Source organism: Oncorhynchus gorbuscha, linkage group LG15 (assembly GCF_021184085.1).
Source record: "Oncorhynchus gorbuscha isolate QuinsamMale2020 ecotype Even-year linkage group LG15, OgorEven_v1.0, whole genome shotgun sequence".
NCBI lineage: Eukaryota > Metazoa > Chordata > Actinopteri > Salmoniformes > Salmonidae > Oncorhynchus > Oncorhynchus gorbuscha.
Window position 1 is genome coordinate 16,068,486 of NC_060187.1, and position 26,134 is coordinate 16,094,619.

A 26,134-nucleotide genomic window follows, 5' to 3' on the forward strand; every position below is an offset into this window, starting at 1 on the left:
ACTCCTTTTTTCAACTTTAATAATTTCACATTGTCCTCCAAATCAATGTCATGATAATTTTCTCATTATGAATATGTTATTATTAATGCCTCTGGGACTAAAGACAATTAATAAATACTTTTTATTAGACTAATGACTAATTTAAGCTGCAATATATCACTTTTTGGGTGATCAATCAAATGTACATAGAAATGTGAAATATAGATCTGGTAGATATGTACTATGTAGCTATTTCTATGCTTCCCATTTCATTTTTGTGTCTTTTACTTTTTGTACACCATCTTCAAACAAGCTGAAAATACATTATTTTGTGTTGTGGAACATATATTTGACAGTGGTTTAGATGGTACAATGATTATCTACACTATACTTGCTTGTTTTGTCACATAAACTTAAATTTAAGCAACATTTTTGCAACCAGGAAATGGCAGAGCGATTTATGCATAGTGCATATTTAATAGTGCATTGTCAACCATGTTATATTGTGTTGGAGACATTTTTATTATAATTGTGTTTTTAATGGTTATTAGAAAAGTGTTATTATTTGGTAGGCGGTAGTTCCCGTGACGATATTGTCTCATGCATAACCTACGCCACTCCCTTCTCCAAACCTAGAGGACCGCTAGTGAAGAGCGCGGTTCAGTTAGCTACATGTGGGGGAGAAGAGACAGCGCTGGGAAACATACTGGACTTCAATGACAAGGAACTTTTTCAGCATTCTGACATTGCTATAACAGTATGGTCTACAACAGTAGTTTATGATCCGCACCTGAATTTGTGAAGGAATTAGGCAAACTATTGGCTAGCATATTGAGTCCTCAAAACTTCGGTATTTGTTGCATAGTAATTCACTGACTGGTAACTATCGGCTACTGGGAAATCGGCGACTTGGAGAGGAACCAAAAGATCAAGTAAGGCACAGTTAATTAAAGTTCTCTTCTAAATGTTTGAATTATATCTTACCATTTAAAGCAGTACGCGCTTTCAAGATAAGTGCAACATTCTAGAATATTTGTAGTCCACGTGTAATAACTCAAGGGGCTAATTTTTTGTGGTATTTTATGGGGATTCCTGGAGTCCACATAAAACATGACTAAACAGAACATTAATAAACAAGAACAGCTCAAGCACAAAACGAAATGCATTTTAAAACGGCGCACATAGTCGACATACAGTATAAATACAGACAGCTGTCTGTGTGTCACCTGGCCAGATATGTTTGCTGCATGTCTTTCTTTCTCAGTGAAAAAACAACTCATGTGTATATGTATTTTTGCCTTATTTGTTGTTTTATTCATCCAGGCTGTATAGCTTATATGCATATATTTGTTTTTAGTTAAATATTGCAAAGAAAAAAAAAGAGAAAACAAACTCTTATAGCCATATTTGAGCAATTCTGGCATGCATAAATCATGTATTGGAAGGCCCTCTAGAGTAATCTGTGCAACTGCGTCTCTAAAGAAATCAACCAGGATTTCCTCCCGGTGATGCAAGCCCCAGCGCGCCCAGTTTGGAACTGGTTCAACGCTGTGACTCACATTGCGTCGGTGGCTTCGTAGAGTAGGTTGTTAGGCAATACTCCCAGAGGCATGCAATCGAAGGACTGAGATTTATGTGTCAAAAACAGACTTCACCTTTTTATAGGATAATTAATCTACATTGATGTTCAGGCTATGGATGAAATTCAGCAGGTTAGCGTTTTTCCTCATGATTCTTGCTCTGAAGGCAGCTCTGCATTTCCACGTCATTTCACCAACAACAATTAAATATCATCACGTTGAATCAACGTGGGAAAATGGTTGGATTTGAAGAAGGCATCAACATAAGGGAATTTCGTAGGTTAAAAGGGGACTTTTGATCTAAATCCAATGACATGGTAAAATCTGAAGTTGATTTCGCTTTTAATTCACTTTAGTTGACAACTCAACCAAATGTAAATCAAACCTAGATGTTGAACTGACATGTGGGTGGTCACTAGCTGACTGCCACAAAGTTATACAATCAGATTAGAAACCTAACCCTAACCACACTGATAAGCCAAATGCCTAACCCTAACCTTAAAGGAAGATCGAAAAGCACCTTTTTGTATTCGTACATTTTTACAATATAGTACATTTTTAATTTGCAGCCGGCCTATCTAAGGGGAAAGTCACTCAGTTCTGCTCGTGACAATGTGTCAACCTGCTGAAATTCAAGCGGTACTCAAAATGAGATGAGCAATTTGATTTGGCCACTGATCTATGTGAATACCCATTAGGTGCTTTATCAAATCTGGACCACATTTGTTTATCAAATCTTGATGGTTTTCCATTTGACTAGAGATTAACATTCATTTCTTTTCTGGTCATTTGAAATTTGTGATACGCCTACCACCATATGTTGTTATTGTCATTGGCAGAGTACAACTTGTTTTGATATGTGACCTAATGAATATGAGGCATGTGTGTACCAGCACGGGCTGTGATGGAGAGGATACACTTTTTTTCCTTCTTCTTTTTTCATTGAGGGCCCGATCATGCCCAGTGCTTCCTTCTCATCATTATATTGATAGCAGTTTGATAACACACACACACACACACACAGAGGTTGTTACATCACATTGAATAACACCTAGTCCAGTTGTTATTGCTCAGTGGCCTAACTCATCCCTATGGATTGTCTAGGAATAGGTCTCTCAGCTGCAGGTGGCCACTTGGCTGAGTAGCTGTCCATCCATGGTACTTTATTGTAACCTGGGATGTTATTGTTTTGAACAAGAGAACCAATGAATTAATGGATGCAGTCATTGATATGTATTTGTTTGGAGTAATGCTTGCAAAGGGTAAGATATTGATGTTTGGTGTGGGTATCAAGTTCCCAGACTAGGTAAAAACACTTTCTCATTACTGAGTGAGTCAAATAGGGTAGCAGGTAGCCTAGCGGTTAGAGCATTGGGCCAGTAAACGAAAGGTTGCTAGTTAGAATCCCGGAGCCATGAACATATTTATGGCTCAGTCATGTCCACTGTAGCTCATTATGAACTCAGAAAAAAAAGAAACGTCCCTTTTTCAGGACCATGTCTTTTTTAAAGAGAATTCATAAAAATCTAAATATCTTCATTGTATAGGGTTTAAACACAGTTTCCCATGCTTGTTCAATGAACCATAAACAATTAATCATCATGCACCTATGGAATGGTCGTTAAGACACTAACAGCTTACAGACGGTAGGCACAGTTATGAAAACTTAGGACACTAAAGAGGCCTTTCTACTGACTCTGGAAAAACACCAAAAGAAAAATGCCCAGGGTCCCTGCTCATCTGCGTGAACGTGCCTTAGGAATGCTGCAAGGAGGCATGAGGACTGCAGATGTGGCCAGGGCAATAAATTGCAATGTCCGTACTGTGAGACACCTAAGACAGAGCTACAGAAGGACAGGACGGACAGCTGATTGTCCTCGCAGTGGCAGACCATGTGTAACAACACCTGCACAGGATCGGTACATTAAAAAATCACACCTGCGGGACAGGTACAGGATGGCAACAACTGCCCAAGTTACATCAGGAACACACAATCCCTCCATCAGTGCTCAGACTGTCTGCAATAGGCTGAGAGAGGCTGGACTGAGGGCTTGTAGGCCTGTTGTCTGGTGAGGACCTGCCTTACATCACCGACAACAACGTCGCCTATGGGCGACGTGGGGTAACGTCTCACAGCAAGAACGGGCAAATCTGGTGCAGTCCATGAGGAGGCGATGCACTGCAGTACTTAATGCAGCTGGTGGCCACACCAGATACTGACTGTTACTTTTCATTTGGACCCCCTTTTGTTCAGGGACACATTATTCAATTTCTGATAGTCACATGTCTGTGGAACTTGTTCAGTGTCTGTTGTTGAATATTGTTAAGTTGATACAAATATTTACACATGTTAAGTTTACTGAAAATAAACGCAGTTGACAGTGAGAGAACGTTTCTTTTTTTTGCTGAGTTTAGTAACATTGCTGCCTTTATTTTAACTGCCTTTGAGGAATCATTTTAAAGTTATATTATTAGTAATCATTACACTATTTGAGAAATGTGTTTATCTGCCTATCCCTCCCATGTTTTCTAGGTTTGGTAGGTGCACCTGCACACAGCTGACCTTTGGTTTTGTCTATGGATGGAAGGGACTTTTCGTAGCTGGTTAGGAGAACTTACGCAGCGTGTTAACATAATTTAATGTTTCAGGTTAGGAGAATTAGGTTAAGGTTAGGAAAAGGGTTAGGGTTAGATAAAATGATCTCCTAACCTGCTACAAAAAGTAACTTCCGTCCATAGCTGTGTAACATATAGTCACAACCAGGAATGCTTGTAATGGTGGCTTTCCCCTGCTCAGATGTTGCATGCGTCAACCAATGGTTGCGTGCCTCTTCATCGACTGTGTCATCGACTGAAACATTGCTATGACATATGATGTGGTTAGCTGATAAAAGGCAGTTTTCAGCCGTTATGGTGACTGGTAATCATTGCGTTTACTTGATAGCTACCTACACAAATAGCTAGCTAGAACAAAGTGTTAATAAGATAAATTCATTTAAAAAGATTAAAAGCAATACAAATAAGTATTGGACAAGAAAATAATGAACTGGCACTTAACTGTACAAGGCAATAAATGAGCAAGAACATACATCAAGAGGCTACTCTTCTGGTCGCCGGTAATTTTAATTCTACTAACTAAGGCATGTGATGCCGAACATCATCAACACGTCTCCAACACCACTAGAGGTGATTTAAAAGTCCTAGACCACTGTTATTCTACCTGCAAGCATACAAGGCCCTCCCTCGTTTGTCAATCGGCAAATCAGATCATGACTCCCTACTCCTGCTTGCTGTTTACAAGCATGAACTCAAACGGGAAGTACCCGTGACTTGCTCTGTTGAGAAATGAGAATCCGAGATTATGCCACAAGACTGCTTTGCTAGCGCTGATTGGAATATGTTTAGAGAGTCCGCTGAGTCCGAGCTAAACACCTCCGTCACCGGCTTCATTAGAAACTGCGTCAGCGATATTGTCCCCACGGTGAGAGTTCGCTCCTTCCCCAATCAAAAGCCCTGGATTAACACAGAGGTTGGTGCTAAACTAAAGGAGAGGGCTACCTCACCCAGAGCTATCGTATACAACCCTGAGACTACAGTTGCGGACAAGAATAAGTGCAATAATTCCTGCAACGACCTCTGCAGAGTTATCAAGCAGAGTTAACAAGCAAAAGGACACTATAGGAATAAGGTGGAATCACCTATGATGACAATTACAGGCCTCTCTCATCTTTTTAAGTTGGAGAACTTGCACAGTTGGTGGCTGACTAAATACTTTTTCCCCCACTGTATGTAATCATGAAGTACTTTGAGGCTTGTTATGGCACACATCAACTCCATCATCCCAGACACCTTAAACCCACTCCAATTTCCATACCTCCCCAACAGATGCATAGAAGACACAATCTCAATTGCTTTCCACACTGCCCTCACCCAATTAGATAAGAAGAATACTTACAGTACCAGTCAAAAGTTTGGACACACCTACTCAGAATGCCAATATTGTGCAAAGCTATCATTAAGGCAAAGGGTGGCAACTTTGCGGAATCTCAAGTCTTTCATAGTTTTGATGTCTTCACTATTCTACAATGTAGAAAATAGTAAAAATATAGAAAAACCCTGGAATGAGTAGGTGTCAACCTATGATTGGTACTGTGTGTGAGAATGCTGTTCATTGACTACAGCTCAGCGTTAAACACAATTGTCCCCTCCAAGCTTGTCACTAGGCTTAGGACTCTGGGTCTGAACACCTCCCTCCGCAACTGGATTCTGGACTTCCTGAAGGGCCGACCCCAGGTGGTGAGGGTATGCAACATCACCTATGCCACGCTGACCCTCAACATAAGGGCCCCACAGGGGGGTGTGCTTAGTCCTCTCCTGTACTCCCTGATCACCCACGACTGCGTGGCCACGCACGACTCCAACACCAAGTTTCTCCTCAATTTCGTGATATCAAATTGGTAGTTACAGTCTTGTCTCATTGCTGCATCTCCTGTACGGACTTGGGAGAGGCGAAGGTCGAGAGCCATGCGTCCTCCGAAACTCAACCAAGCCGCACTGCTTCTTGACACAATACCTACTTAATCCGGAAGCCAGAAACATCAATGTGTCGGAGGAAACACTGTACATCTGGTGACCGTGTCAGCATGCACTGAGCCGGTCTGCCACAGGAGTCGCAAGTGCACGATGGAACAAGGACATCCCTGCCGGCCAAACCCTCCCCTAACCCAGACGACGCACCATGGGCCTCCCAGTCGTGGCCGGCTGCGACAGAGTCTGGGCTTGAACCCAGAATCTCTAGTGGCATAGCTAGCACTGCGATGCAGTGCCTTAGGCCTCACGAGTGGCGCAGTGGTGTTGCACCATCATCAAGTTTGGTAACAACATGGCATGGTAGGCCTGATCACCGGTGATGATAAGTCAGCCTACCGGGAGGAGGTCCGTGACCTGGAAGTGTGGTGCCAGAGCAACAACCTCTCCCTCAATGTCAGTCAGACCAAGGAGCCGATCGTGGACTACAGGAAATGGGGGGGGGGGGGAGCACGCCCACATCGACGGGGCTGTAGTGGAGCATGTAGAGAGCTTTAAGTTCCTCAGTATCCAAATCACTTAAAACTTAAAATGGTCCAAACACATGCGCACAGTTGTGAAGAAGGCTCAGGAGGTTGAAAAAGTTTGGCATGGGCCCTCAAATCCAGCCCAGTACATCACTGGGGTTGAGCTCCTTGCCATCCAGGAAGTCTATATTTGTCACGCCCTGATCTGTTTCACCTGTTCCTGTGATTGTCTCTACCCCCTCCAGGTGTCGCTTATTTTCCCTAGTGTATTTATCCCCGTGTTTCCTGTCTCTCTGTACCAGTTCATCTTGTTTTCCCCAGTGTATTTATCCCTGTGTTTCCTGTCTCTCTGTGCCAGTTCATCTTGTTTTCCCCAGTGTATTTATCCCTGTGTTTCATGTCTCTGTGCCAGTTTGTCTTGTTTTCCCCAGTGTATTTATCCCTGTGTTTCCTGTCTCTCTGTGCCAGTTCATCTTGTTTTCCCCAGTGTATTTATCCCTGTGTTTCCTGTCTCTCTGTGCCAGTTCATCTTGTTTTCCCCAGTGTATTTATCCCTGTGTTTCCTGTCTCTCTGTGCCAGTTCATCTTGTTTTCCCCAGTGTATTTATCCCTGTGTTTCCTGTCTCTCTGTGCCAGTTCATCTTGTTTTCCCCAGTGTATTTATCCCTGTGTTTTCTGTCTCCCTGTGCCAGTTCATCTCGTTTTCCCCCAGTGTATTTATCCCTGTGTTTTCTGTCTCCCTGTGCCAGTTCATCTTGTTTTCCCCAGTGTATTTATCCCTGTGTTTCCTGTCTTCCTGTGCCAGTTCATCTTGTTTTCCCCAGTGTATTTATCCCTGTGTTTCCTGTCTCTCTGTGCCAGTTCATCTTGTTTTCCCCAGTGTATTTATCCCTGTGTTTCCTGTCTCTCTGTGCCATTTCATCTTGTTTTCCCCAGTGTATTTATCCCTGTGTTTCATGTCTCCCTGTGCCAGTTCATCTTGTATGTTTCCCGACTCCCTGATCATCCTGCCTGCCCTGACCTTGATTCTGCCTGCCCTTCGGTACCTTTTGAACTGGTTTTGACCCTTTTGCCTGTCCACGATCACTCTCTTGCTTTACCCTTTTGGATTAATAAATATTGTAAGACTCCAACCATCTGCCTTATGTCATGATAATATCAGGCGGTGTGGAAGGAAGGCCTGGAAAAATCATTAGAATCCAAGGCATATCATTTTTTCTCTGCTTCCTCACGACAAGCGGTACTGGTGCATCGTCTTACCCCAACAGGCTGTTGAACAGCTTCTATCCCGAAGCAATACGACTGATAAATAGCTAAGAAAATAGCTACATGGAGGGAGTTAACCTTGTATCTTTATTGACCTTTTTTAAATTTGAGTTTTGTACTGACTCACACACACTCACACACACACACACACACTGCTCACTCACACATAATATGCACATACATTTATACTGACTACGCACACCCACTCACATGCAAGCTGCTGTTACTCTGTTTATCTAGTTATCCTGTTGCCTCGTCCCCTTACATACAGTTGAAGTCGGAAGTTTACATACACCTTAGCCAAATAAATGTAAACTCAGTTTTTCACAATTCCTGACATTTAATCCTAGTAAAAATTCCCAGTCTTAGGTCAGTTAGGATCACCATTTTACTTTAATAATGTAAAATGTCAGAATAATAGTAGAGATGATTTATTTCAGCTTTTATTTCTTTCATCACGTTGCCAGTGGGTCAGAAGTTTACATACTGTCAGGGTTTTCCTGTGGTGAAGTAGAGGAGGACCAAAACGCAGCGTGGTTATATTAACTCATGTTTAATAAAAACGGATAAACATGAACACTACAAAATAATAAACGTGGAAAACCAAAAACAGCCCTATCTGGTGCAAAACACAGAGACAGGAACAATCACCCACAAAACCCAACACAAAACAGGCTACCTAAATATGGTTCCCAATCAGAGACAATGACTAACACCTGCCTCTGATTGAGAACCATATCAGGCCAAACATAGAAATAGACAAACCAGACACACAACATAGAATGCCCACCCAGCTCACGTCCTGACCAACACTAAAACAAGGAAAACACATACGAACGATGGACAGAACGTGACACATACACTCAATTAGTATTTGGTAGCATTGCCTTTAAATAGTTTAACTTGGGTCAAACGTTTCAGTTAGCCTTGCACAAGCTTCCCACAATAAATTGGGTGAATTTTGGCCCATTCCTCCTGACAGAGCTGGTGTAACTGAGTCAGGTTGGTAGGCCTCCTTGCTCAAACACGCATTTTCAGTTCTGCCCACAAATTTTCTATGCGATTGAGGTCAGGGCTTTGTGATGGCCACTCCAATACCTTGACTTTGTTGTCCTTAAGCCATTTTGCCACAACTTTGGAAGTTCGCTTGGTGTCATTGTCCATTTGGAAGACCCATTTGCGACCATGCTTTAACTGATGTCTTGAGGTGTTGCTTCAATATATCCACATAATTTTACTTTCTCATGATGCCATCTATTTTGTGAAGTGCACCAGTCCTCCTGCAGCAAAGCACCTCCACAACATGATGCTGCCACCCCTGTGCTTCACGGTTGGGATGGTGTTTTTTTGCTTGCAAGCTTCCCCCTTTTTCCTCCAAACATAATGATGGTCATTATGGCCAAACAGTTGTATTTTTGTTTCATCAGACCAGAGGACATTTCTCCAAAAAAGTATGATCTTTGTCCCCATGTGCAGTTGTAAACCGTTGTCTAGCTTTTTTAATGGCGGTTTTAGAGCAGTGGCTTCTTCCTTGCTGAGCGGCCTTTCATGATATGTCGATATAGGCCTTGTTTTACTGTGGATATAGATACTTTTGTACCTGTTTCCTCCAGCATCTTCACAAGGTCCTTTGCTTTTGTTCTGGGATTGATATGCACTTTTCGCACCAATGTACCTTCATCTCTAGGAGACAGAACGCGTCTCCTTCCTGAGCGGAATGACAGCTGTGTTGTCCCATGGTCTGTGTACTATTGTTTGTATAGATGAACATGGTACCTTCAGGCGTTTGGAAATTGCAACCAAGGATGAACCTGACTTGTGGAGGGCTACAATTGTTTTGAGTTCTTGGCTGATTTTCTTTTGATTTTCCCATGATGTCAAGCAAAGAGGCACTGCGTTTGAAGGTAGGCCTTGAAATACATCCACAGGTACACCTCCAATTGACTCAAATTATGTCAATTAGCCTATCAGAATCTCCTCCAGCCATGACATCATTTTCTGGAATTTTCCAAGCTGTTTAAAGGCACAGTCAACATAGTGTATGTAAACTTCTGACCCACTGGAATTGTGATCCAGTGAAATAATCTGTCTGTAAACAATTGTTGAAAAAAATACTGTCATGCTCAAAGTAGATGTCCTAACCGACTTGCCAAAACTATAGTTTGTTAACAAGAAATTTGTGGAGTGGTTGAAAAACAAGTTTTAATGACTCCGACCTAAATGTATGTAAACTTCCGACTTCTACTGTATGTACCTCCATTACTCCAGTATCCCTGCACATTGTAAATATGGTACTGAACTGACCTTGTATACGTTATACTTACTTACTTATTGTGTTCTTCATATTCCTCTTTTTTCTCGTGTTTTCTAGTATTACACTGTTATCGCAGGATGTTGGTGGTACCTTTAATTGGGGAGATTGGGCTCTTGGTAATGGCTGGAGCGATATCAGTCGAATGGTATCAAATACATCACACGCTGTTTCCATTTGTTTGATGCCTTTCCAGTCGCTCCGTTCCGACCGTTATTTTGAGCCATCCTCCCCTCAGCAGCCTCCACTGATTTGTTATTGGTTACTGAATTGCTGGGTTTTAAATTTACAAGGAATGTATTTCACTGTACTTGGCCATGTGACATTAATTTGAAACTTGAAACCATGATTACCCTCTTTATGCAATAAATCGTGTCGGCCTATTGAAAATAATGTCATTTGCCTACCTATAACTTCCCCCATGGCTGTGAGACACAGTACCCTTCCACACTGGCATTAACGGAAACGTTATAAACTAAAATGGAAGATTCCTTTCCCTCAGACTATTGTTGTGGTAATTAATTGAAAGCAAATGTATTATTATCTGAGTGGCAGAGGCAGCAGGGACCTGTCTGTCAGTCAGCTAAGTAGACATAGACTCTAGTCTTGTCGTTCTATTTCTATGTTGTCAGACACGTCAAGACCTTGTCTTCAATATATGCAAATTAGCTGCTACTTCAAGGAGAGATTGTTTATTAAAGAACGGACCAATATTACATTTTTCAAGACTTGTGATAATCAGAAATCCTCCGGTGAAATAATTTAATCCAAGATCCAGGGACTGAAAGGGAAATTAAATGAATATGTGTATGGTGGGTTACTATATATGGGGCTCTCAGAGCAATTTTGAAGAAATGGTCCCCGCTTGAATTTCATTTACCTTGGTAGTAGTTTATTTTTATATACATTAACATTTAGTAGTGGGAGATTGGGATCTGGATGGCGAGATGACTTGGGGAGCAGTTTCAATCGTTTCTTCAGAGTAGAGATGAAACATCTCTATCTACACTCTTAGAAAAAAGGGTTCCAAAACAGTTCTTCAGCTGTCCCCATAGGAAAACCCTTTTTCATTCCAGGTAGAACCCTTTTGGGTTTCATGTAGAACCCTTTGTGGAAAGGGTTCTATAGAACTGAAGAGTTCTACCTGGATCCAAAAATAGTTCTTCATAGGGTTCTCCTATGGGGACAGCCGAATAATCTTTTTAGGTTGTAGATAGCACCCCCGGCCCCCCTTTGCCCTCAATTCGTTGGAGCATGGACTCTACAAGGTGTCGAAGCATTCCACAGGGATGTTGGCCCATGTTGACTCCAATGCTTGCATCAGTTGTCTCAAATTGGCCGTATGTCCTTTGAGTGGTGGGACCATTCTTGATGCACACGGGAAACTGTTGAGAGTGAAACTCGGCAGGATTGCCATTCTTGAAACAAACCGGTGTGCCTGGCACCTACTACCATACCCCGTTCTAAGGCAATTAAATATTTTGTCTTGCCCATTCACCCTCTGAATGGCACATACACAATCCATGTAGCCCAGTGGTTAGAGCATTGAACTAGTAACTGAAAGGTTGCAAGTTCAAATCCCCAAGCTGACAAGGTACAAATCTGTCGTTCTGGCCCTGAACAGGCAGTTAACCCACTGTTCCTAGGCTGTCATTGACAATAAGAATTTGTTATTAACTGACTTGCCTAGTTAAATAAAGGTTAAAAAAAATTTTATCAATTGTCTTAAAAATCCTTCTTTAACCTGTCTCCTCCACTTCGTCTAACACTGATTTACCAAGGGACATCAATAAGGGATCATAGCTTTCACCTGGTCAGTCTTTCATGGAAAGAGCAGGTGTTCATAATGTTTTGTACACATTGTATATCGTTGTTGTCTTCCTCTCTATCTCTGTTCCCTCCCCAGTGAGCGTTATCTCACTCACAGAGGCCATGTGCACCAACTCTCACTCATGAAGACAATGTAAGTATGATTGGTGGTGATCTTGAATGTGAAATGGAATTAATGTGGCATGGGATTGAACTTTAGCACGTATGATTTAAAACGCAGGCAGGCACCATGCTTATACAGCAGTTAATGTAGGTTAGTGTTTATTCTGTGTTAATGTTATTTACTGTACTGCCTATGTCGTCAAAGGAGGGTTGGGGTTGGACTATATAGTGGTTTATGATATGAATGCTATAGTCATAATGGAAATTTAAGTGTGAATGGGGAAGGGAATTGTACTTTTTGAAAAATTACTCAGCAATTGTACATTCAGAAGCTGACAAACCTTCGTACAGCTGCAGGCTCGTTAAACAGTACAGTATCATCCATTCTAATCTTCCATGAGGAAGTTTCTGTGGTGTAGAGCTCAGTCAAGCCTGTGCCTGCACATGAGCAGACAACACCCAGGCCATTACAGCAGAATACTGTGGTCATGGTGTGGTGACTATTACTAAAGGCTCTGACAAAGTTCAGTAAAACCCTCTGTTCTCCTGTCAAATGAGTTTTCAGTGTTGGATTGAGTTAAGATTGAATAGACTCTGTGTCTTACATATCTTTCTCTCTTTATCTATGTTTCTAGCTCTCTACGGGTTCTCTCTTCATCTACTCGTACCTCTCTCTCGCTCCCTCTCACTCTCTCCCTCCTTCCCTCTCTTTCTCTATCTCTGCAGGATCCTGTCTGCAATGTTGCCATTCCTGGTGCATATTGTCATCATCTCCCACAGTGAGTTGAGTTCCTTTCCCGTTAGTTCAGATTCTTCTATCTCACTGCATCCATCCACATTTACCTCCCATGTGGCTCTGCCTGTAGTCACAACTTCACTCTCCCCAGGAAACCTTTCCTTTAGACTAAAATAATGATTAGCAAACATTTCAGCAGCAATGCCACATGTAATTACATCCGGCAGCAATTGTCTGGAACCTTCACGTGCCAGAACGTACAGAACAGTACACTCATATGCATATATACAGAAACAAAGGTCATCTTCCCATACAATCACGCCCCTACTTACAATACAGTCCATTATTGGCAAAATAAAAAGGGCCATTGAGTGTTGCATTTCATTGGTGTGACACTGAGTGATCTAAATAGAAGGATGCCGGTCTCTGTGGTTAGCTGTCTTTGTAATGTTGGACATCATCCAATGTGTTTGGCAATAATCCTTCTACCACACAAGTGAAACACAGAATAGATCGTTCAGCAGGGCATAATGTCTCCTGACCACAAAAATGGCCCATATTGAACCAAATAGACACACACAAATATATTTCCCCCATGAAAAGTAGAAATGAAATTGGAACCGCACACATGATTGCTGCACCACATACCTTTTAATTCGGCGAGTTAGACAACAAATTGATCCTAGAAGTGGATCTTTGTCAGGTAAAGTAGCAATCGTTTGTGTGTACATGTGGGCAAGCGTGTCTTTGGGAATCAGTATACAACAGATATCCCTTTTGTAATATCTATCCCAAGCCAGCATGCTATGGGGAGACTGGGAGGGTGGATGGATGACTAATAGGTGGAATGAACCATAGTCTTGTCAGTCACATTGTTTTACCTGGTTGACAAAGAAGCATGTACAGTATGAATACTTGAGCTGGTAGAAGTCCTCTGGTATAGGCTGAGGTTACCAGAGTTCATTCTAGTAAAGGTCTCTGAACAATATTGTAGCCTTTTTATAATACTTTTACCAACTTCACGAACATCTCTTGAAATCTTCACGATTCGGTCTGAAATTAATGTACTAATTGAATTCATATCAATGTCGTCTTTGAATACCACGCTGAGAATCAAACCCACAACTATGGTATTACCAGCATCATTATACCCCAGCCACAACTTCTGTCCAGTGTCTGATGTCATTTCCTGTCAACCATGTTTACTTCCTGTTTTTGCCTCAGGTGCTGTGTTGGTGGAGCCTGTGGAAGTATCCCCCCATGGAGACCTTCTAGACCTCCCCTGGCAGACAGGGCTCTGCTGTTCCTCAACCCCAGCCCAACTTCACCACGGAGGAGCGGAAGAAGACAGGGGGTCTGCACCATCTGATACGGGGCACCCACACACCCTTCAGTGCCTCTTCAGGAACTTCACAAGCACACTAGGACCTCACCCGGAGACTGAACCCAGCAGAGGTAAGCGTCCTGCTCTGTTTTACTGACATGACATCACAGAAGGCTGGAAACAATGTGTTTGACATATTTACCAGTCCATTGATTCTGCTCCAGTCATTACCACCAGCCCGTTCTCACAGATGAAGGTGCCACCAACCCCCTGTGCATGATATTTACTGGGTGAGAGTTCTGTCTTACTACTGGCCTGGGACCATATTCACAAAGCAAGATGCTGACTGGGGATCAAATACCTTTTAAAGCATAATGAAAAAGAGCAAGGAATTGATTCTAGATCAGCACTCCTATTCTGAGACAATTTGTATATACTGGCCTTGGACAGCTGGATAAATGTGTTTTCATTTCTCTGAATGGTGCGTAATAAAACAGCCTGTGACCACTTAACTGCACTGAGGAAGAGAACATTGAGGCTCATTCAATTGAATAGGGCCAATTAACTGGAGTGATAAGATGGCCTCTGTGCACTTGAGTGTGGTGTTCTTCTCTGTTTGGAGGTGGCGGTGGAAGTGGGAGGTGGTAACACAAACTAAAGATCTGTGTGTGTGCATCCGTGAATATGTGTGTTTTAACAACAGGAAGCAAAGGCTCAGCGTGAAGGATTTATTCATGAGATCGATTGCTTGGTGGTAGCCTCAGACGTGTGCTAGTGCTAATCGATGGATATTAGATGACGCTACAGCCGGTGGCTCTGGCATTTAAAGAGGGGACGTTTTGAAAACGGTCTCATGAATCGTTGACAATAACTGTGCAGAGGTAAAATGGTGTGAGTGGGTGTTATGTTTTCTTCTCCAATGACATGGTGATTCAGCTCAGGTAGACCTGAGGTCCTAAGTGTGAGTAAGAGGGGGAATGGATGATAAGCAATGACGTTGGCCAGATTCTAGGGCTTCTTTTTCAGAATATGTTCCAGGGCTTGCTATGACTGTCCTAATTAGTTGTGGGTTTATTCAGCTAGGTGTGTGTGTGTGCGTGTGTGTGTGCGTGTGCGTGTGTGTGTGTGTGTTTTGCGTGGGGTTGGTGAGTTCATATATTAGGGTTTACAGTCACCGAACAGACAGAGTATGTGCCTGTGTTGATGCTAATATGCTAAATGAACTTCTCTCCAGCCACCTGTTGGGACATCCTGTGCCGTGTTGATGAGACCTGGGATAATGTAATATGTGATCTAAAGCACCCAGCCACTTCCTCAGACACCTCCATTCCTGGGTCAGTGGCACTTAGCTTGCAGCACTTAACGTGAGTATCAAGTTCAATTCAACCTGCTGCTATTGTCTAGAGTCTGTCCTCTCCTCTCCCATCCTGTTTGTTATTCTTGTCTGGTGTTGGCTCAAAGATGTGCCTGAGGCAGTAAGAGCTCAGGTGGGGGTCTGAGGTGTATGTGTGTCCGTGCCTGTCTGTGCATACAATGTGACTGGCAGAGCGTATGGAGCAGGCTGAGACTGTGATATTTGGCCTTTTGGCCCATCGCATTAAATATTTTGCAAATAATTAGGCAAAATGTCACTAGTGTTTTTACTTGTTGTTTTCATTACTTTCATGTGGATTGCACCTAGCCTGGTCCTAGATGTTTGTGATCCTTTCAAACATGGCATGACAAGGAGTTGATAGCACAAACAGATCTGGGACCAGGCTAGGTTGCAACCAGACCTGTGCTTAGTCTATGATTAGCACACTACACTAGCCTCTTATCTTTACTGAATGAAAGTATATTTATTTAAGCTGGGTTTTCGATTAGGACACAGGGCTAAACGTGGTACATATGGAGGGAAGCAGTCCATGTCCTCATCTGGTGAAGTGCATAAATGTCTCTTGTCTATTTCAGAACACTGCCTGACATTGAGGTTAACTCCACACATGGGACTGACTGTGTGGGAGAGGATTCCATCACCTGTTCTATTGCTCTCCATGTGGTCAGCAGTATCGTCGTGGTGACAGCCAATGTGTCCAACACCACAGCAGGTCCCCTGGTGATGCTCAGCGTCCCTCCAAGGACGTCTCAGCGTCTCTGTAAGGAGTGTGAATGTACCTGATCTCCCTCTCAACCTCCTCTCTTCTGAAGATGTTAGAGGATGTCAATTGCTTTAATGGCTTATCTATCTGGTCTTCATATTCTGATGGATATCACTTAACATTTACCAAGTACCAGCGTGCTGCCTGGCGAGCTGGCACTGTTTATTATGTAGGCTAGCGGTATCTAGGGAGCCATTTCTACCATGAGGAAACTGGGGAGTTATTTGTTTAGGCTTAAAGACCACATACACACCTGTACAGTATAGCGAGTGTAATGGGCAGCTTCAGTAGGTCTGATACCAGCTGCCCTTTGGGACTTCCAGGCAGGCCAAGATTACTGTTTACTCTGGTCCCAGGAACCATGGTGATGAGCTGGAGATCTCTCCACTGATGGGAAACACATACCTTGTTTGCTCAATCTAAGCTCTTTGCGGCCTTGTTGGTCAATGGAACATTGGTTTGACGCAAGTAGAAATTGTGCAAATATTGAGTTTTAAAAGCCTTAAATTAATTGAAGTGCCATTTAAGTCAGCTTTTTAAAATATGAATAAAGACTTGCTAAAGGGCCAAAATTCAGTGTTTTGACATGCTCTGTAGATCCTCTGACTTCTAGGAAGATTTTAGCACACTTGGTCACCTCCCTGACCAAGGCCCTTCTCCCCAATTGCTCAGGTTAGCCGGGTGGCCAGCTCGAGGAAGAGTCTTGGTGGTTCCAAACTTCTTCCATTTAATAATGGAGGCCACTGTGTTCTTGGTTATCTTAAATGCTGCAGAATTAGTATTTTTTTCCTTCCCCAGATCTGTGCTTCAACACCATCCTATCTCGGAGCTCTATAGACAATTCCTTTGACCTCATGGCTTCATTTTTGCTCTGACATGCTCACCGTCAACCGAGAAAGGTTGCCGACTCCTCATGTAGCGTATTACCGGCAACATCAAGAGAGTAATGGCAGAATCTGCGAAAGCTAGCAGGAGCGGGTGGAAAATAATTGGGTCAGGTTTTTTTCTTCTGGTTATCTAGATCTCTGGCACCCTCTTGAGACGTTTGTCTTACTTCATCAAACCATAAGCTCAATGCATATAGTTGATTTTTATTCAAACACATAGGGTGTATCTCTATATGGAAAAATAGCTCGAAAAATGGTCGAAAGAACAGATGACTTTCGGTTGACTAAGATATTTTTTTGTCGGGGACAGCCCTATAATTATCACACTTTTCTGTTTTATAAGATGGGTTATAAATAACGCCCCTGTCAAGTCAATCACTGGTAAACACGAACCTCAAAATGAACAAATCAGTTTAAATACCAGGAAGATGCATCTCACTGTCAAATACAGTAATTTATGTTAAAATTCCAGGAAGAAATTGCGAAAGGGTGTCTTCTACTCTGCCTTGGTACTGGGTTGCATTTTCAGTTATTTGAATTAAATTGAGGTATTGTTACGTCCGTCGTTGAATGAATGATACCAAAGCGCAGCACGGAAAGTGTTCATGATATTTAATGCTGAAACACCGGCAAAACAACAAAATATACAAGAACGTAAAGTTCTGCAGGGCTATACAGCTACTGTGCAAAAACAAGATCCCTCAAACTCAGGTGGAAAACAGGCTGCCTAAGTATGATTCCCAATCAGAGAACGATAGACAGCTGCCTCAGGATTGGGAACCATACCTGGCCAACAAAGAAATAGAAAACTAGAATGCCCACCCAACTCACACCCTGACCTAATCAAATTGAGAAATGAACAGGCTCTCTAAGGTCAGGGCGTGACAGGTATTGATTTTCCTGACATGAGGAGCTTGGCCTTATTGATCGGTATTCAGTAAGAAGCCAATGGACCACAAAAGTCGAGATGCCGTCTTTCAGATAGACGTTATTATATCATGTTCATACACCACTGAGCCTGTCATGTCATCTTATATATGTTTCTGCTCATTTCATCATTTGGCTGCCCTGTATGAAGCCTGTTTGAGTCTATAACCAATGCAGTTATTAGGGACAATCAATGTGTCACCAATGGCTGTTACAGTACTGTATGTGCCTGAGACTATTGTTTCTGCAGTGTAGAAATACAGATATCACTTGTTTGTTACTGAGAATGTTCCTGTGCTGGAAATGCAGATGAGCTTGATGAAAACCTGTACAAACACACGGTTATATACTGAACAAAAATAGAAACGTAACATGCAACAATTTTTAGATTTTCCTGAGTTACAGTTCATATATAGAAATCAGTCAATTGAAATAAAATCATTAGGCCCTAATCTATTGACTTCACATGATAGATACCTTTAAAAAAAAAAGGTAGGGGCCTGTATCAGAAAACCAGTCAGTATCTGGTGTGACCACCATTTTCCTCTTGCAGTGCAGGACATCTCTTTTGTATAGAGTTGATCAGGCTGTTTGTGGCCTGTAGAATGTTGTCCCACTCCTCTTTAATGGCTGTGCGAAGTTGCTGGATATTGGCAGGAACTGGAACATGCTGTCGTGCACGTCGATCCAGAGCATCCCAATGGGAGACAACTGGAGATTATGCAGGCCATGGTAGAACTGGGAGATGTTCAGCTTCCTGGAATTGCGTGCAGATCCTTGCTAAAAGGAGCGGTGCATTATCATGCTGAAACATGAGGTGATGGCGGCGGATGAATGGCACAGCAAAGGGCCTCAGGATCTCGTCACGGTATCTCTGCGCATTTAAATTGCCATCGATAAAATGCACTCGTGTTCGTTGTCTGTAGCTTATGCCTGCCTGTAACCTAACCCCACCACCACTATGGGGCACTCTTTTCACAACGTTGACATCAGTAAACCGCTCGCCCACATGACACAAACACACGTGGTCTGCGGTTGTGAGGATGGTTTGACATACTCCCAAATTCTCTAAAATGACATTGGAGGCGGCTTATGGTAGAGAAATTAACATTCACTTCTCTGGCAACAGCTCTGGTGGACATTCCTACAGGCAGCATGCCAATTGCACGTTCCCTCAACTTGAGACCTCAGGAATAGTGTTGTGTGATAAAACTGCACAGTTTAGGGTGGCCTTTTATTGTCCCCAGGTGCACCTGTTTAATGATCATGCTGTTTAATCCCACCGGTCAATTGAATGGATTATCTTGGCAAAGGAGAAATACTCACTAACAGGGATATAAACAAATGTGTGCATGAAATTTGAGTGAAATAAGCTTTTTGTCCATATGGAACATTTCTGTGATATTTTATTTCAGCTCATGAAACTTGGACTAACACTTTACATGTTGCGTTAATATTTTAGTTCAGTGTATTAACAGTATTGCACTTTTCATGTAGCCTACTTTTGTCCAGCTAATAGCCTAACCACCGATCAAGCAACATTACGGACTAAACATTCAAATCATGTTGCTACAAAATACTGGTCAAATTAAGATCCGACATTGGGTGCCATTATGACGATTATTAATAATTTATTTTGTTTACCTTTTATTTAACTAGGCAAGTCAGTTAAGAACAAATTCTAGGCTACCTGCCACCACCTCTCTAACCACTAGGCAACCTGCCGCCCCCCTCTCTAACCACTTGGCTACCTGCCTCTCTAACCACTAAGCTACCTGCCACCCCCTCTCTAACCACTAGGCAACCTGCCACCCCCCCTCTAACCACTAGGCTACCTGCCTCTAACCACTAGGCAACCTGCCGCCCATAATGACGACGATAATGGTGTTTCATAAGTTTGGAAGATGGTGATGGTGAAGATGATTATGATTTTCTTGTGTTGTACAGGGAAACCAAGCCCACCACTGAACCTAACACACACCCAGACCACAGAGGGAGAGTTGATTCTGAGCTGGAGCGACCCACAGCCCCATGCCAGCCCTGTCCAACTGAGCTATGAGGTCCGATACAATACCTCTCAAAGTACCTCTCACCCCAACTGGCTGGTAAGAACACACTGGCCTCTGAGCAAACACAACATCTAAGTACAGGTCTTAAAGAAAATAAAGCTAATGCCAATAATAATTCAACAGAGAACAAGAGCAAACACACAGAGGATAGAGGATGTTGAAGAGTCTTAATGCCACTCATGGTTTTCTTAGATGTAGATATCATTTTCAGTTATGTTCTCAGTCATCACAATGCCATTTTGTATTTGTGTCAAATTGTCAATCCATGTTGACACTGCATTTTGCAGATGGAGTAACTTCTGTGTGACATCTTGTGTTTCTCTCCCCTATTCCTCTGTTCCAGCACGTGGACGTGTCTGGAGCCCAGTGGGTGTCTCTGACTGGACTGAGGCCTGGTCTGCAATACACTCTCCAGATCCGGTCTCACCACCCTGCTCTGCCTCACCTGTGGAGTGACTGGAGCCAGCAATATCGTATCCGTCTGGAAAGTGAGACCTCTCTCTCTCTGTTTGCACATAAACATACACATCATAAACACACAGTTAACTTATCATACTCCCTTGACTTCTGCCCGCACAGTAAGACCTCTGCCTTGCCCTACTTACACACATTAAATATACAGTCAGATAAAGTTCCCTCACATACTGTATATCTGTAGAATAAAACCTCTAGTTACACAGCAATGTACACATCTGCTTTAGTTATGTGTACATTGCCAATGATTCATTCTTTTTGAACAACTCTTTTTACTCATCTTCTTACTCATGATTTGTTTTTCTGAGTAACTCATTCATTTTAGTCGTTCGTTTGGCCTGCTGGCCGACATGAATTCTAGTGCAGGATTAATAAGTGTTCCTCCGGTGACTCCGGAGACGTGCTCCGATCAACGACTGTCTGTCATATGCGCAGGCAAAATGGATCATGCTGCAGGCAGCATAGAGAAGAAAAATATGTTTACATTAGAACTGATCGTTGAACAGTTCGATTGGGTAATGGTTAATGGTTGTGTTTTTGTTTTCTTATTATTGGGAACAACTGGCTTATTATAAGTTTATGGAATTTAACATCATGCTGTGTGTGACTGCTGTCTTTCCATCAGCCCTATGCAGTGGTGTAGTGGTGCCTGGAGTAGCGGGTATATTCTAATTTTGCCTAAAAGTTCCCAAACGGCCTGCCCAGCGAAGGAAATGCACCCGGTGTGAAAAATACTGTTTTCCTATGGAAAAACACTTTAGCTGGATGTGAAACTGCATGACTAAAGCCTCTGCAAAAACGTACGGAAAAATTACAGCCTTCTTTTGAGTTATCTTAGATTAGTTCAGAAGTCATTCTGGCTCTGTTCCTATGGTGGCTCATGTGGGACAAGCTTCAGTAACTGCCACATTGTACCACACCCCCAAGACTGAAATCAGTTTTTTTTCACAATGAGCAACAGAGAAAGGAGAAGCTATTTTCCTAGCACACTGTCACAAATCATCTGTGGTTGATAAATTTTGCCCACACAAACACACACATATGGGGAGACTGGTCTGTACCTGCTGCATACTACACTGTTAGAGAGTCGAGGATTCATAGATATGCATTGCATTTCCATGCAGTCAATACTGTATACATTGGGTAACTTAGCAAACATATTTGGGTAATTGGGTAACTTAGCAAACCTATTTGGTGTGGAACCCCTGGATGAGGAGACTGGGATGGGTCTAACTGCTGCATACTGTACTGTTAGAGACGCGATGATTCAGAAATATGCATTACATACACTTGCAGCCGATACAGTATACATTGGGTAACTTGGCCAACGTATTTGTTTTGGAAATTGTGAAGTTGTCTCAGGTTGTCAGATGTAATGTCAAATATGGGGACAGGATCAAGGTGGCAATTAGGGAGCTGGATGGATTAATAAAGACAATATTAGATTCGGAAAATGAAGGTGGGGATTGTATTATTATTATTATTATTATTATCTTCATCAAAATAATTTTAGTCTAGTTGATCTCGCTCGCTCACTCTCACATGTTTAATTTTGACATATTTAATTTAAGCACTTTATTAATTTTTATTGTTGATTATCTACTTCACTTGCTTTAACATTACCAAGATAATAAACAATACAAATGACAGTGAACTTTACACTCACAGAATTTCCAAAAGAATAAAGATATTTCAAATGTGATATTATGTCTATATGCAGTGCTGTAAAGATGTGCAAATAGTTCAAGTACAAAAGGGAAAATAAATAAATATGGGTTGTATTTACAATGGTGTTTGTTCATCACTAGTTGCCCTTTTCTTGTGGCAGCAGGTCACACATCTTGCTGCTGTGATGCACACTGTGGAATTTCACCCAGTAGACATGAGAGTTTATTAGCTTATTCTTCCCTTCGTCTCTCTCATCCTCTCTCTCCCTCCCTGCCCCTCTTCTCATCTATCTCTCTCTCTGTCCCTCTCTCCCTCTCTCTGTGATGACTACATCATGCAGAGAGTTGGTTTTCGAAGATTGTCTGTTTATGTCCAACCGCTCCTCCTATAGCTTTACTGCAGAGCTGTAGATTAATCAGTCAGCCCTCGCTGACTCACATGATGAAGGCTCTTCATAAAGGACAAAGACACAGAATGAAAGATGGGGACCACTGAGGGATTCAGCCCCAGTGTAGAAGTGATTATTGAAAACACACACAGAATGAAAGATGGGGACCACTGAGGGATTCAGCCCCAGTGTAGAAGTGATTATTGAAAACACACATAGAATGAAAGATGGGGACCACTGAGGGATTCAGCCCCAGTGTAGAAGTGATTATTGAAAACACACACAGAATGAAAGATGGGGACCACTGAGGGATTCAGCCCCAGTGTAGAAGTGATTATTGAAAACACACACAAGAGCCAGGACCATGGAAATATACAGTTGAAGTCAGAAGTTTACATACACTTAGCTTGGAGACATTTAAAACTCGTTTTTCAACCACTACACACATTTCTTGTTAACAAACTATAGTTTTCCCAAGTCGGTTAGGACATCTACTTCATGCATGACACAAGTCATTTTACCAACAATTGTTAACAGACAGATTATTTGATTTATAATTCACTATCACAATTCCAGCGGGTCAGAAGTTTACAAACACTCAGCTGACTGTGCCTTTTAAACAGCTTGGAAAATTCCAGAAAATTATGTAATGTCAATTAGCCTATCAGAAGCTTCTAAAGCCATCATTTGAGTCAATTGGAGGTGTTCCTGTGGATGTATTTCAAGGCCTAGCTTCAAACTTTTTGCTTGACATTATGGAAAATCAAAAGGACTCAGCCAAGACCTCAGGAAAAAATTGTAGGCCTCCACAAGTCTGGTTCATCATTGGGAGCAATTTCCAAACGCCTGAAGGTACCACGTTCATTTGTACAAACAATAGTAGGCAAGTATAACCACCATGGGACCACGCAGCCACCATACCGCTCAGGAAGGAGACTCGTTCTATCTCCTAGAGATGAACATACTTTGGTGCAAAAAGTGCAAATCAATCCCAGAACAAAAGAAATGTACCTTGTGAAGATGCTGGAGGAAACAGGTACAAAAGTATCTATATCCACAGTAAAACAAGGCCTATATCGACGTAACCTGAAAGGCCGCTTAGCAAGGAAGAAGCAACTGCTCCAAAACCGCATTTAAAAAAAGCCAGACTACGGTTTGCAACTGCACATGGGGACAAAGATCGTACTTTTTGGAGAAATGTATTCTGGTCTGATGAAAACAAAATATAACTGTTTGGCCATAATGAGCATTGTTATGTTTGGAGGAAAACGGGGGAGGCTTGCAAGCCTGAAGAACAGCATCCCAACCGTGAAGCACGGGGGTGGCCGCATCATGTTGTGGGGGTGCTTTGCTGCAGGAGGGACTGGTTCACTTCACAAAATAGATGGCATCATTAGGAGGGATATTATGTGGATATATTGAAGCAACATCTCAAGACATCAGTTAGGAAGCTTGGTCGCAACTGGGTCTTCCAAATGGACAATGACCCCAAGTATACTTCCAAAGTTGTGGCAAAATGGCTTAAAGACAAAGTCAAGGTATTGGAGTGGCCATCACAATGCCCTGACCTCAATCCGAAATAAAATTTGTGGGCATAACTGAAAACGAGCATGCGAGCAAGGAAGCCTATAAATCTGACTCAGTTACAGCAGCTCTGTCAGGAGGAATGTGCCAAAAGCTTGTGGAAGGCTACCCGAAATGTTTGACACAAGTCAAACAATTTAAAGGCAATGCTACCAAATACAAATTGAGTGCATGTAAACTTCTTACCCACTGGGAACTTGATGAAAAAAATAAAAGCTTAAATAAATCTTTCTCTCTACTATTATTCTGACATTTCACATTCTTAAAAACAAGTAGTGATCATAACTGACCTACGACAGGGAATTTTTAATAGGATTAAATGTCAGGAATTGTGAAACTGAGTTTAAATGTATTTGGCTAAGGTGTATGTAAACTTCCGACTTCAACTGTAATGATATTTATATTGGTCAAGACAAACATATACAGACACACACGTACACACACACAGCCTGGAGAGGCTCCAGGATGTTTTCCCTCACACACTCGCTCCTTTCTTTCATGTCCTCTCTTTATTACACTTGAGAGGTCTCATTGCTAAGAGCAATATCATTACATGCAACTAATCACATAGGCTGTGGCCCTTTTAGCTTTCAGTCAATAGATTTGATTTTGTGTACCTCCATAAACAAACAGAAAATAACTTTTAAACGTGAAGAGTACAAAGCTTTCATTAAGGCAAAGGGTGGCTATTTGAAGAATCTCAAATATGTTTTGATGGGTTTAACACTTTTTTGGTTACAACATGACTCCTTATGTGTTATTTCATAGTTTTGATGTCTTCACTATTATTCAATAGTTAAAATTTTACAATGTAGAAAATAGTCTAAAACACTTGAATGAGTAGTTCTGAAAGTTTTGACCACTAGTGAACATATGAGATGAGTAATGCAAAATATGTAAACATTATTAAATTGACTAGTGTTCCATTTATTAAAGTGGCCAGTGATTTCAAGTCTATGTATGTAGGCAGCAGCCTCTAATGTGCTAGTGATGGTTATTTAACAGTCTGGTGGCCTTGAGATAGATGCTTTTCAGTCTCTCTGTCCCAGCTTTGATGCACTTCTACTTCTGGATGATAGCGGGGTGAACAGGCAGTGAGTTTGTCCTTGTTGATGTTTTTGGCCTTCCTGTAACATCGGGTGCTGTAGGTGTCCTGGAGGCTAGGTAGTTTTCCCCCAGTGATGCGTTGGGCAGACCGCACCACCCTCTGGAGAGCCGTGTGGTTGTGGGCGGGCAGTTGCTGTACCAGGCGGTGATACAGGCCGACAGGATGCTCTCAATTGTGCATCGGTAAGCTTTTGTGAGGGTTTTAGGTGCCAAGCTACATTTCTTCAGCCTCCTCAGGTCGAACAGGCACTGTTGTGTGCCTTCTTTACCACGATCTCTGTGTGTTTGGACCATTTCAGTTTTACAGTGATGTGTACGCTGAGAAATGTGAAGCTTTCCACCTTGTCCACTGCGGTCCCGTTGATGTGGATAGAGGGGTGCTCCCTCTGCTTTTTCCTGAAGTCCACGATCATCTCCTTTGTTTTGTTGATGTTGAGTGAGAGGTTATTTTCCTGGCACCACACTCCCAGAGCCCTCACTTCCTCTCTGTAGGCTGTCTCGTCATTGTTGGTAATCAATCCTACTTCTGTTGTGTCGTCTGCGAACTTGATGATTTGAGTAGGAGGCGTGCTTGAATACGCAGTCATGGGAGTACAGGCGGTGTCAAGACCCAGGGCCTCGAGCTTAATGATGAGCTTGGAGGGTACTATGGCATTGAATGCTGAGATATAGTCAATGAACAGCATTCTTACTTATGTATTCATCTTGTG

At 42.3% G+C, this 26,134-nt stretch overlaps 1 protein-coding gene across 1 annotated transcript in view; it reads left to right on the forward strand.

The window, feature by feature from the left end:
- Positions 1–597: 597 nt before the first annotated feature.
- Positions 598–26,134, forward strand: part of lepr (leptin receptor) — a 65,462-nt gene continuing 39,925 nt past the window's right edge. The window contains 8 exon segments of the mRNA XM_046300649.1: positions 598–911; positions 12,097–12,153; positions 12,849–12,901; positions 14,083–14,313; positions 15,417–15,546; positions 16,133–16,317; positions 20,082–20,239; positions 20,547–20,691. Coding sequence (XP_046156605.1) covers positions 12,143–12,153; positions 12,849–12,901; positions 14,083–14,313; positions 15,417–15,546; positions 16,133–16,317; positions 20,082–20,239; positions 20,547–20,691 — 913 coding nt within the window. The 5' untranslated portion in view covers positions 598–911; positions 12,097–12,142.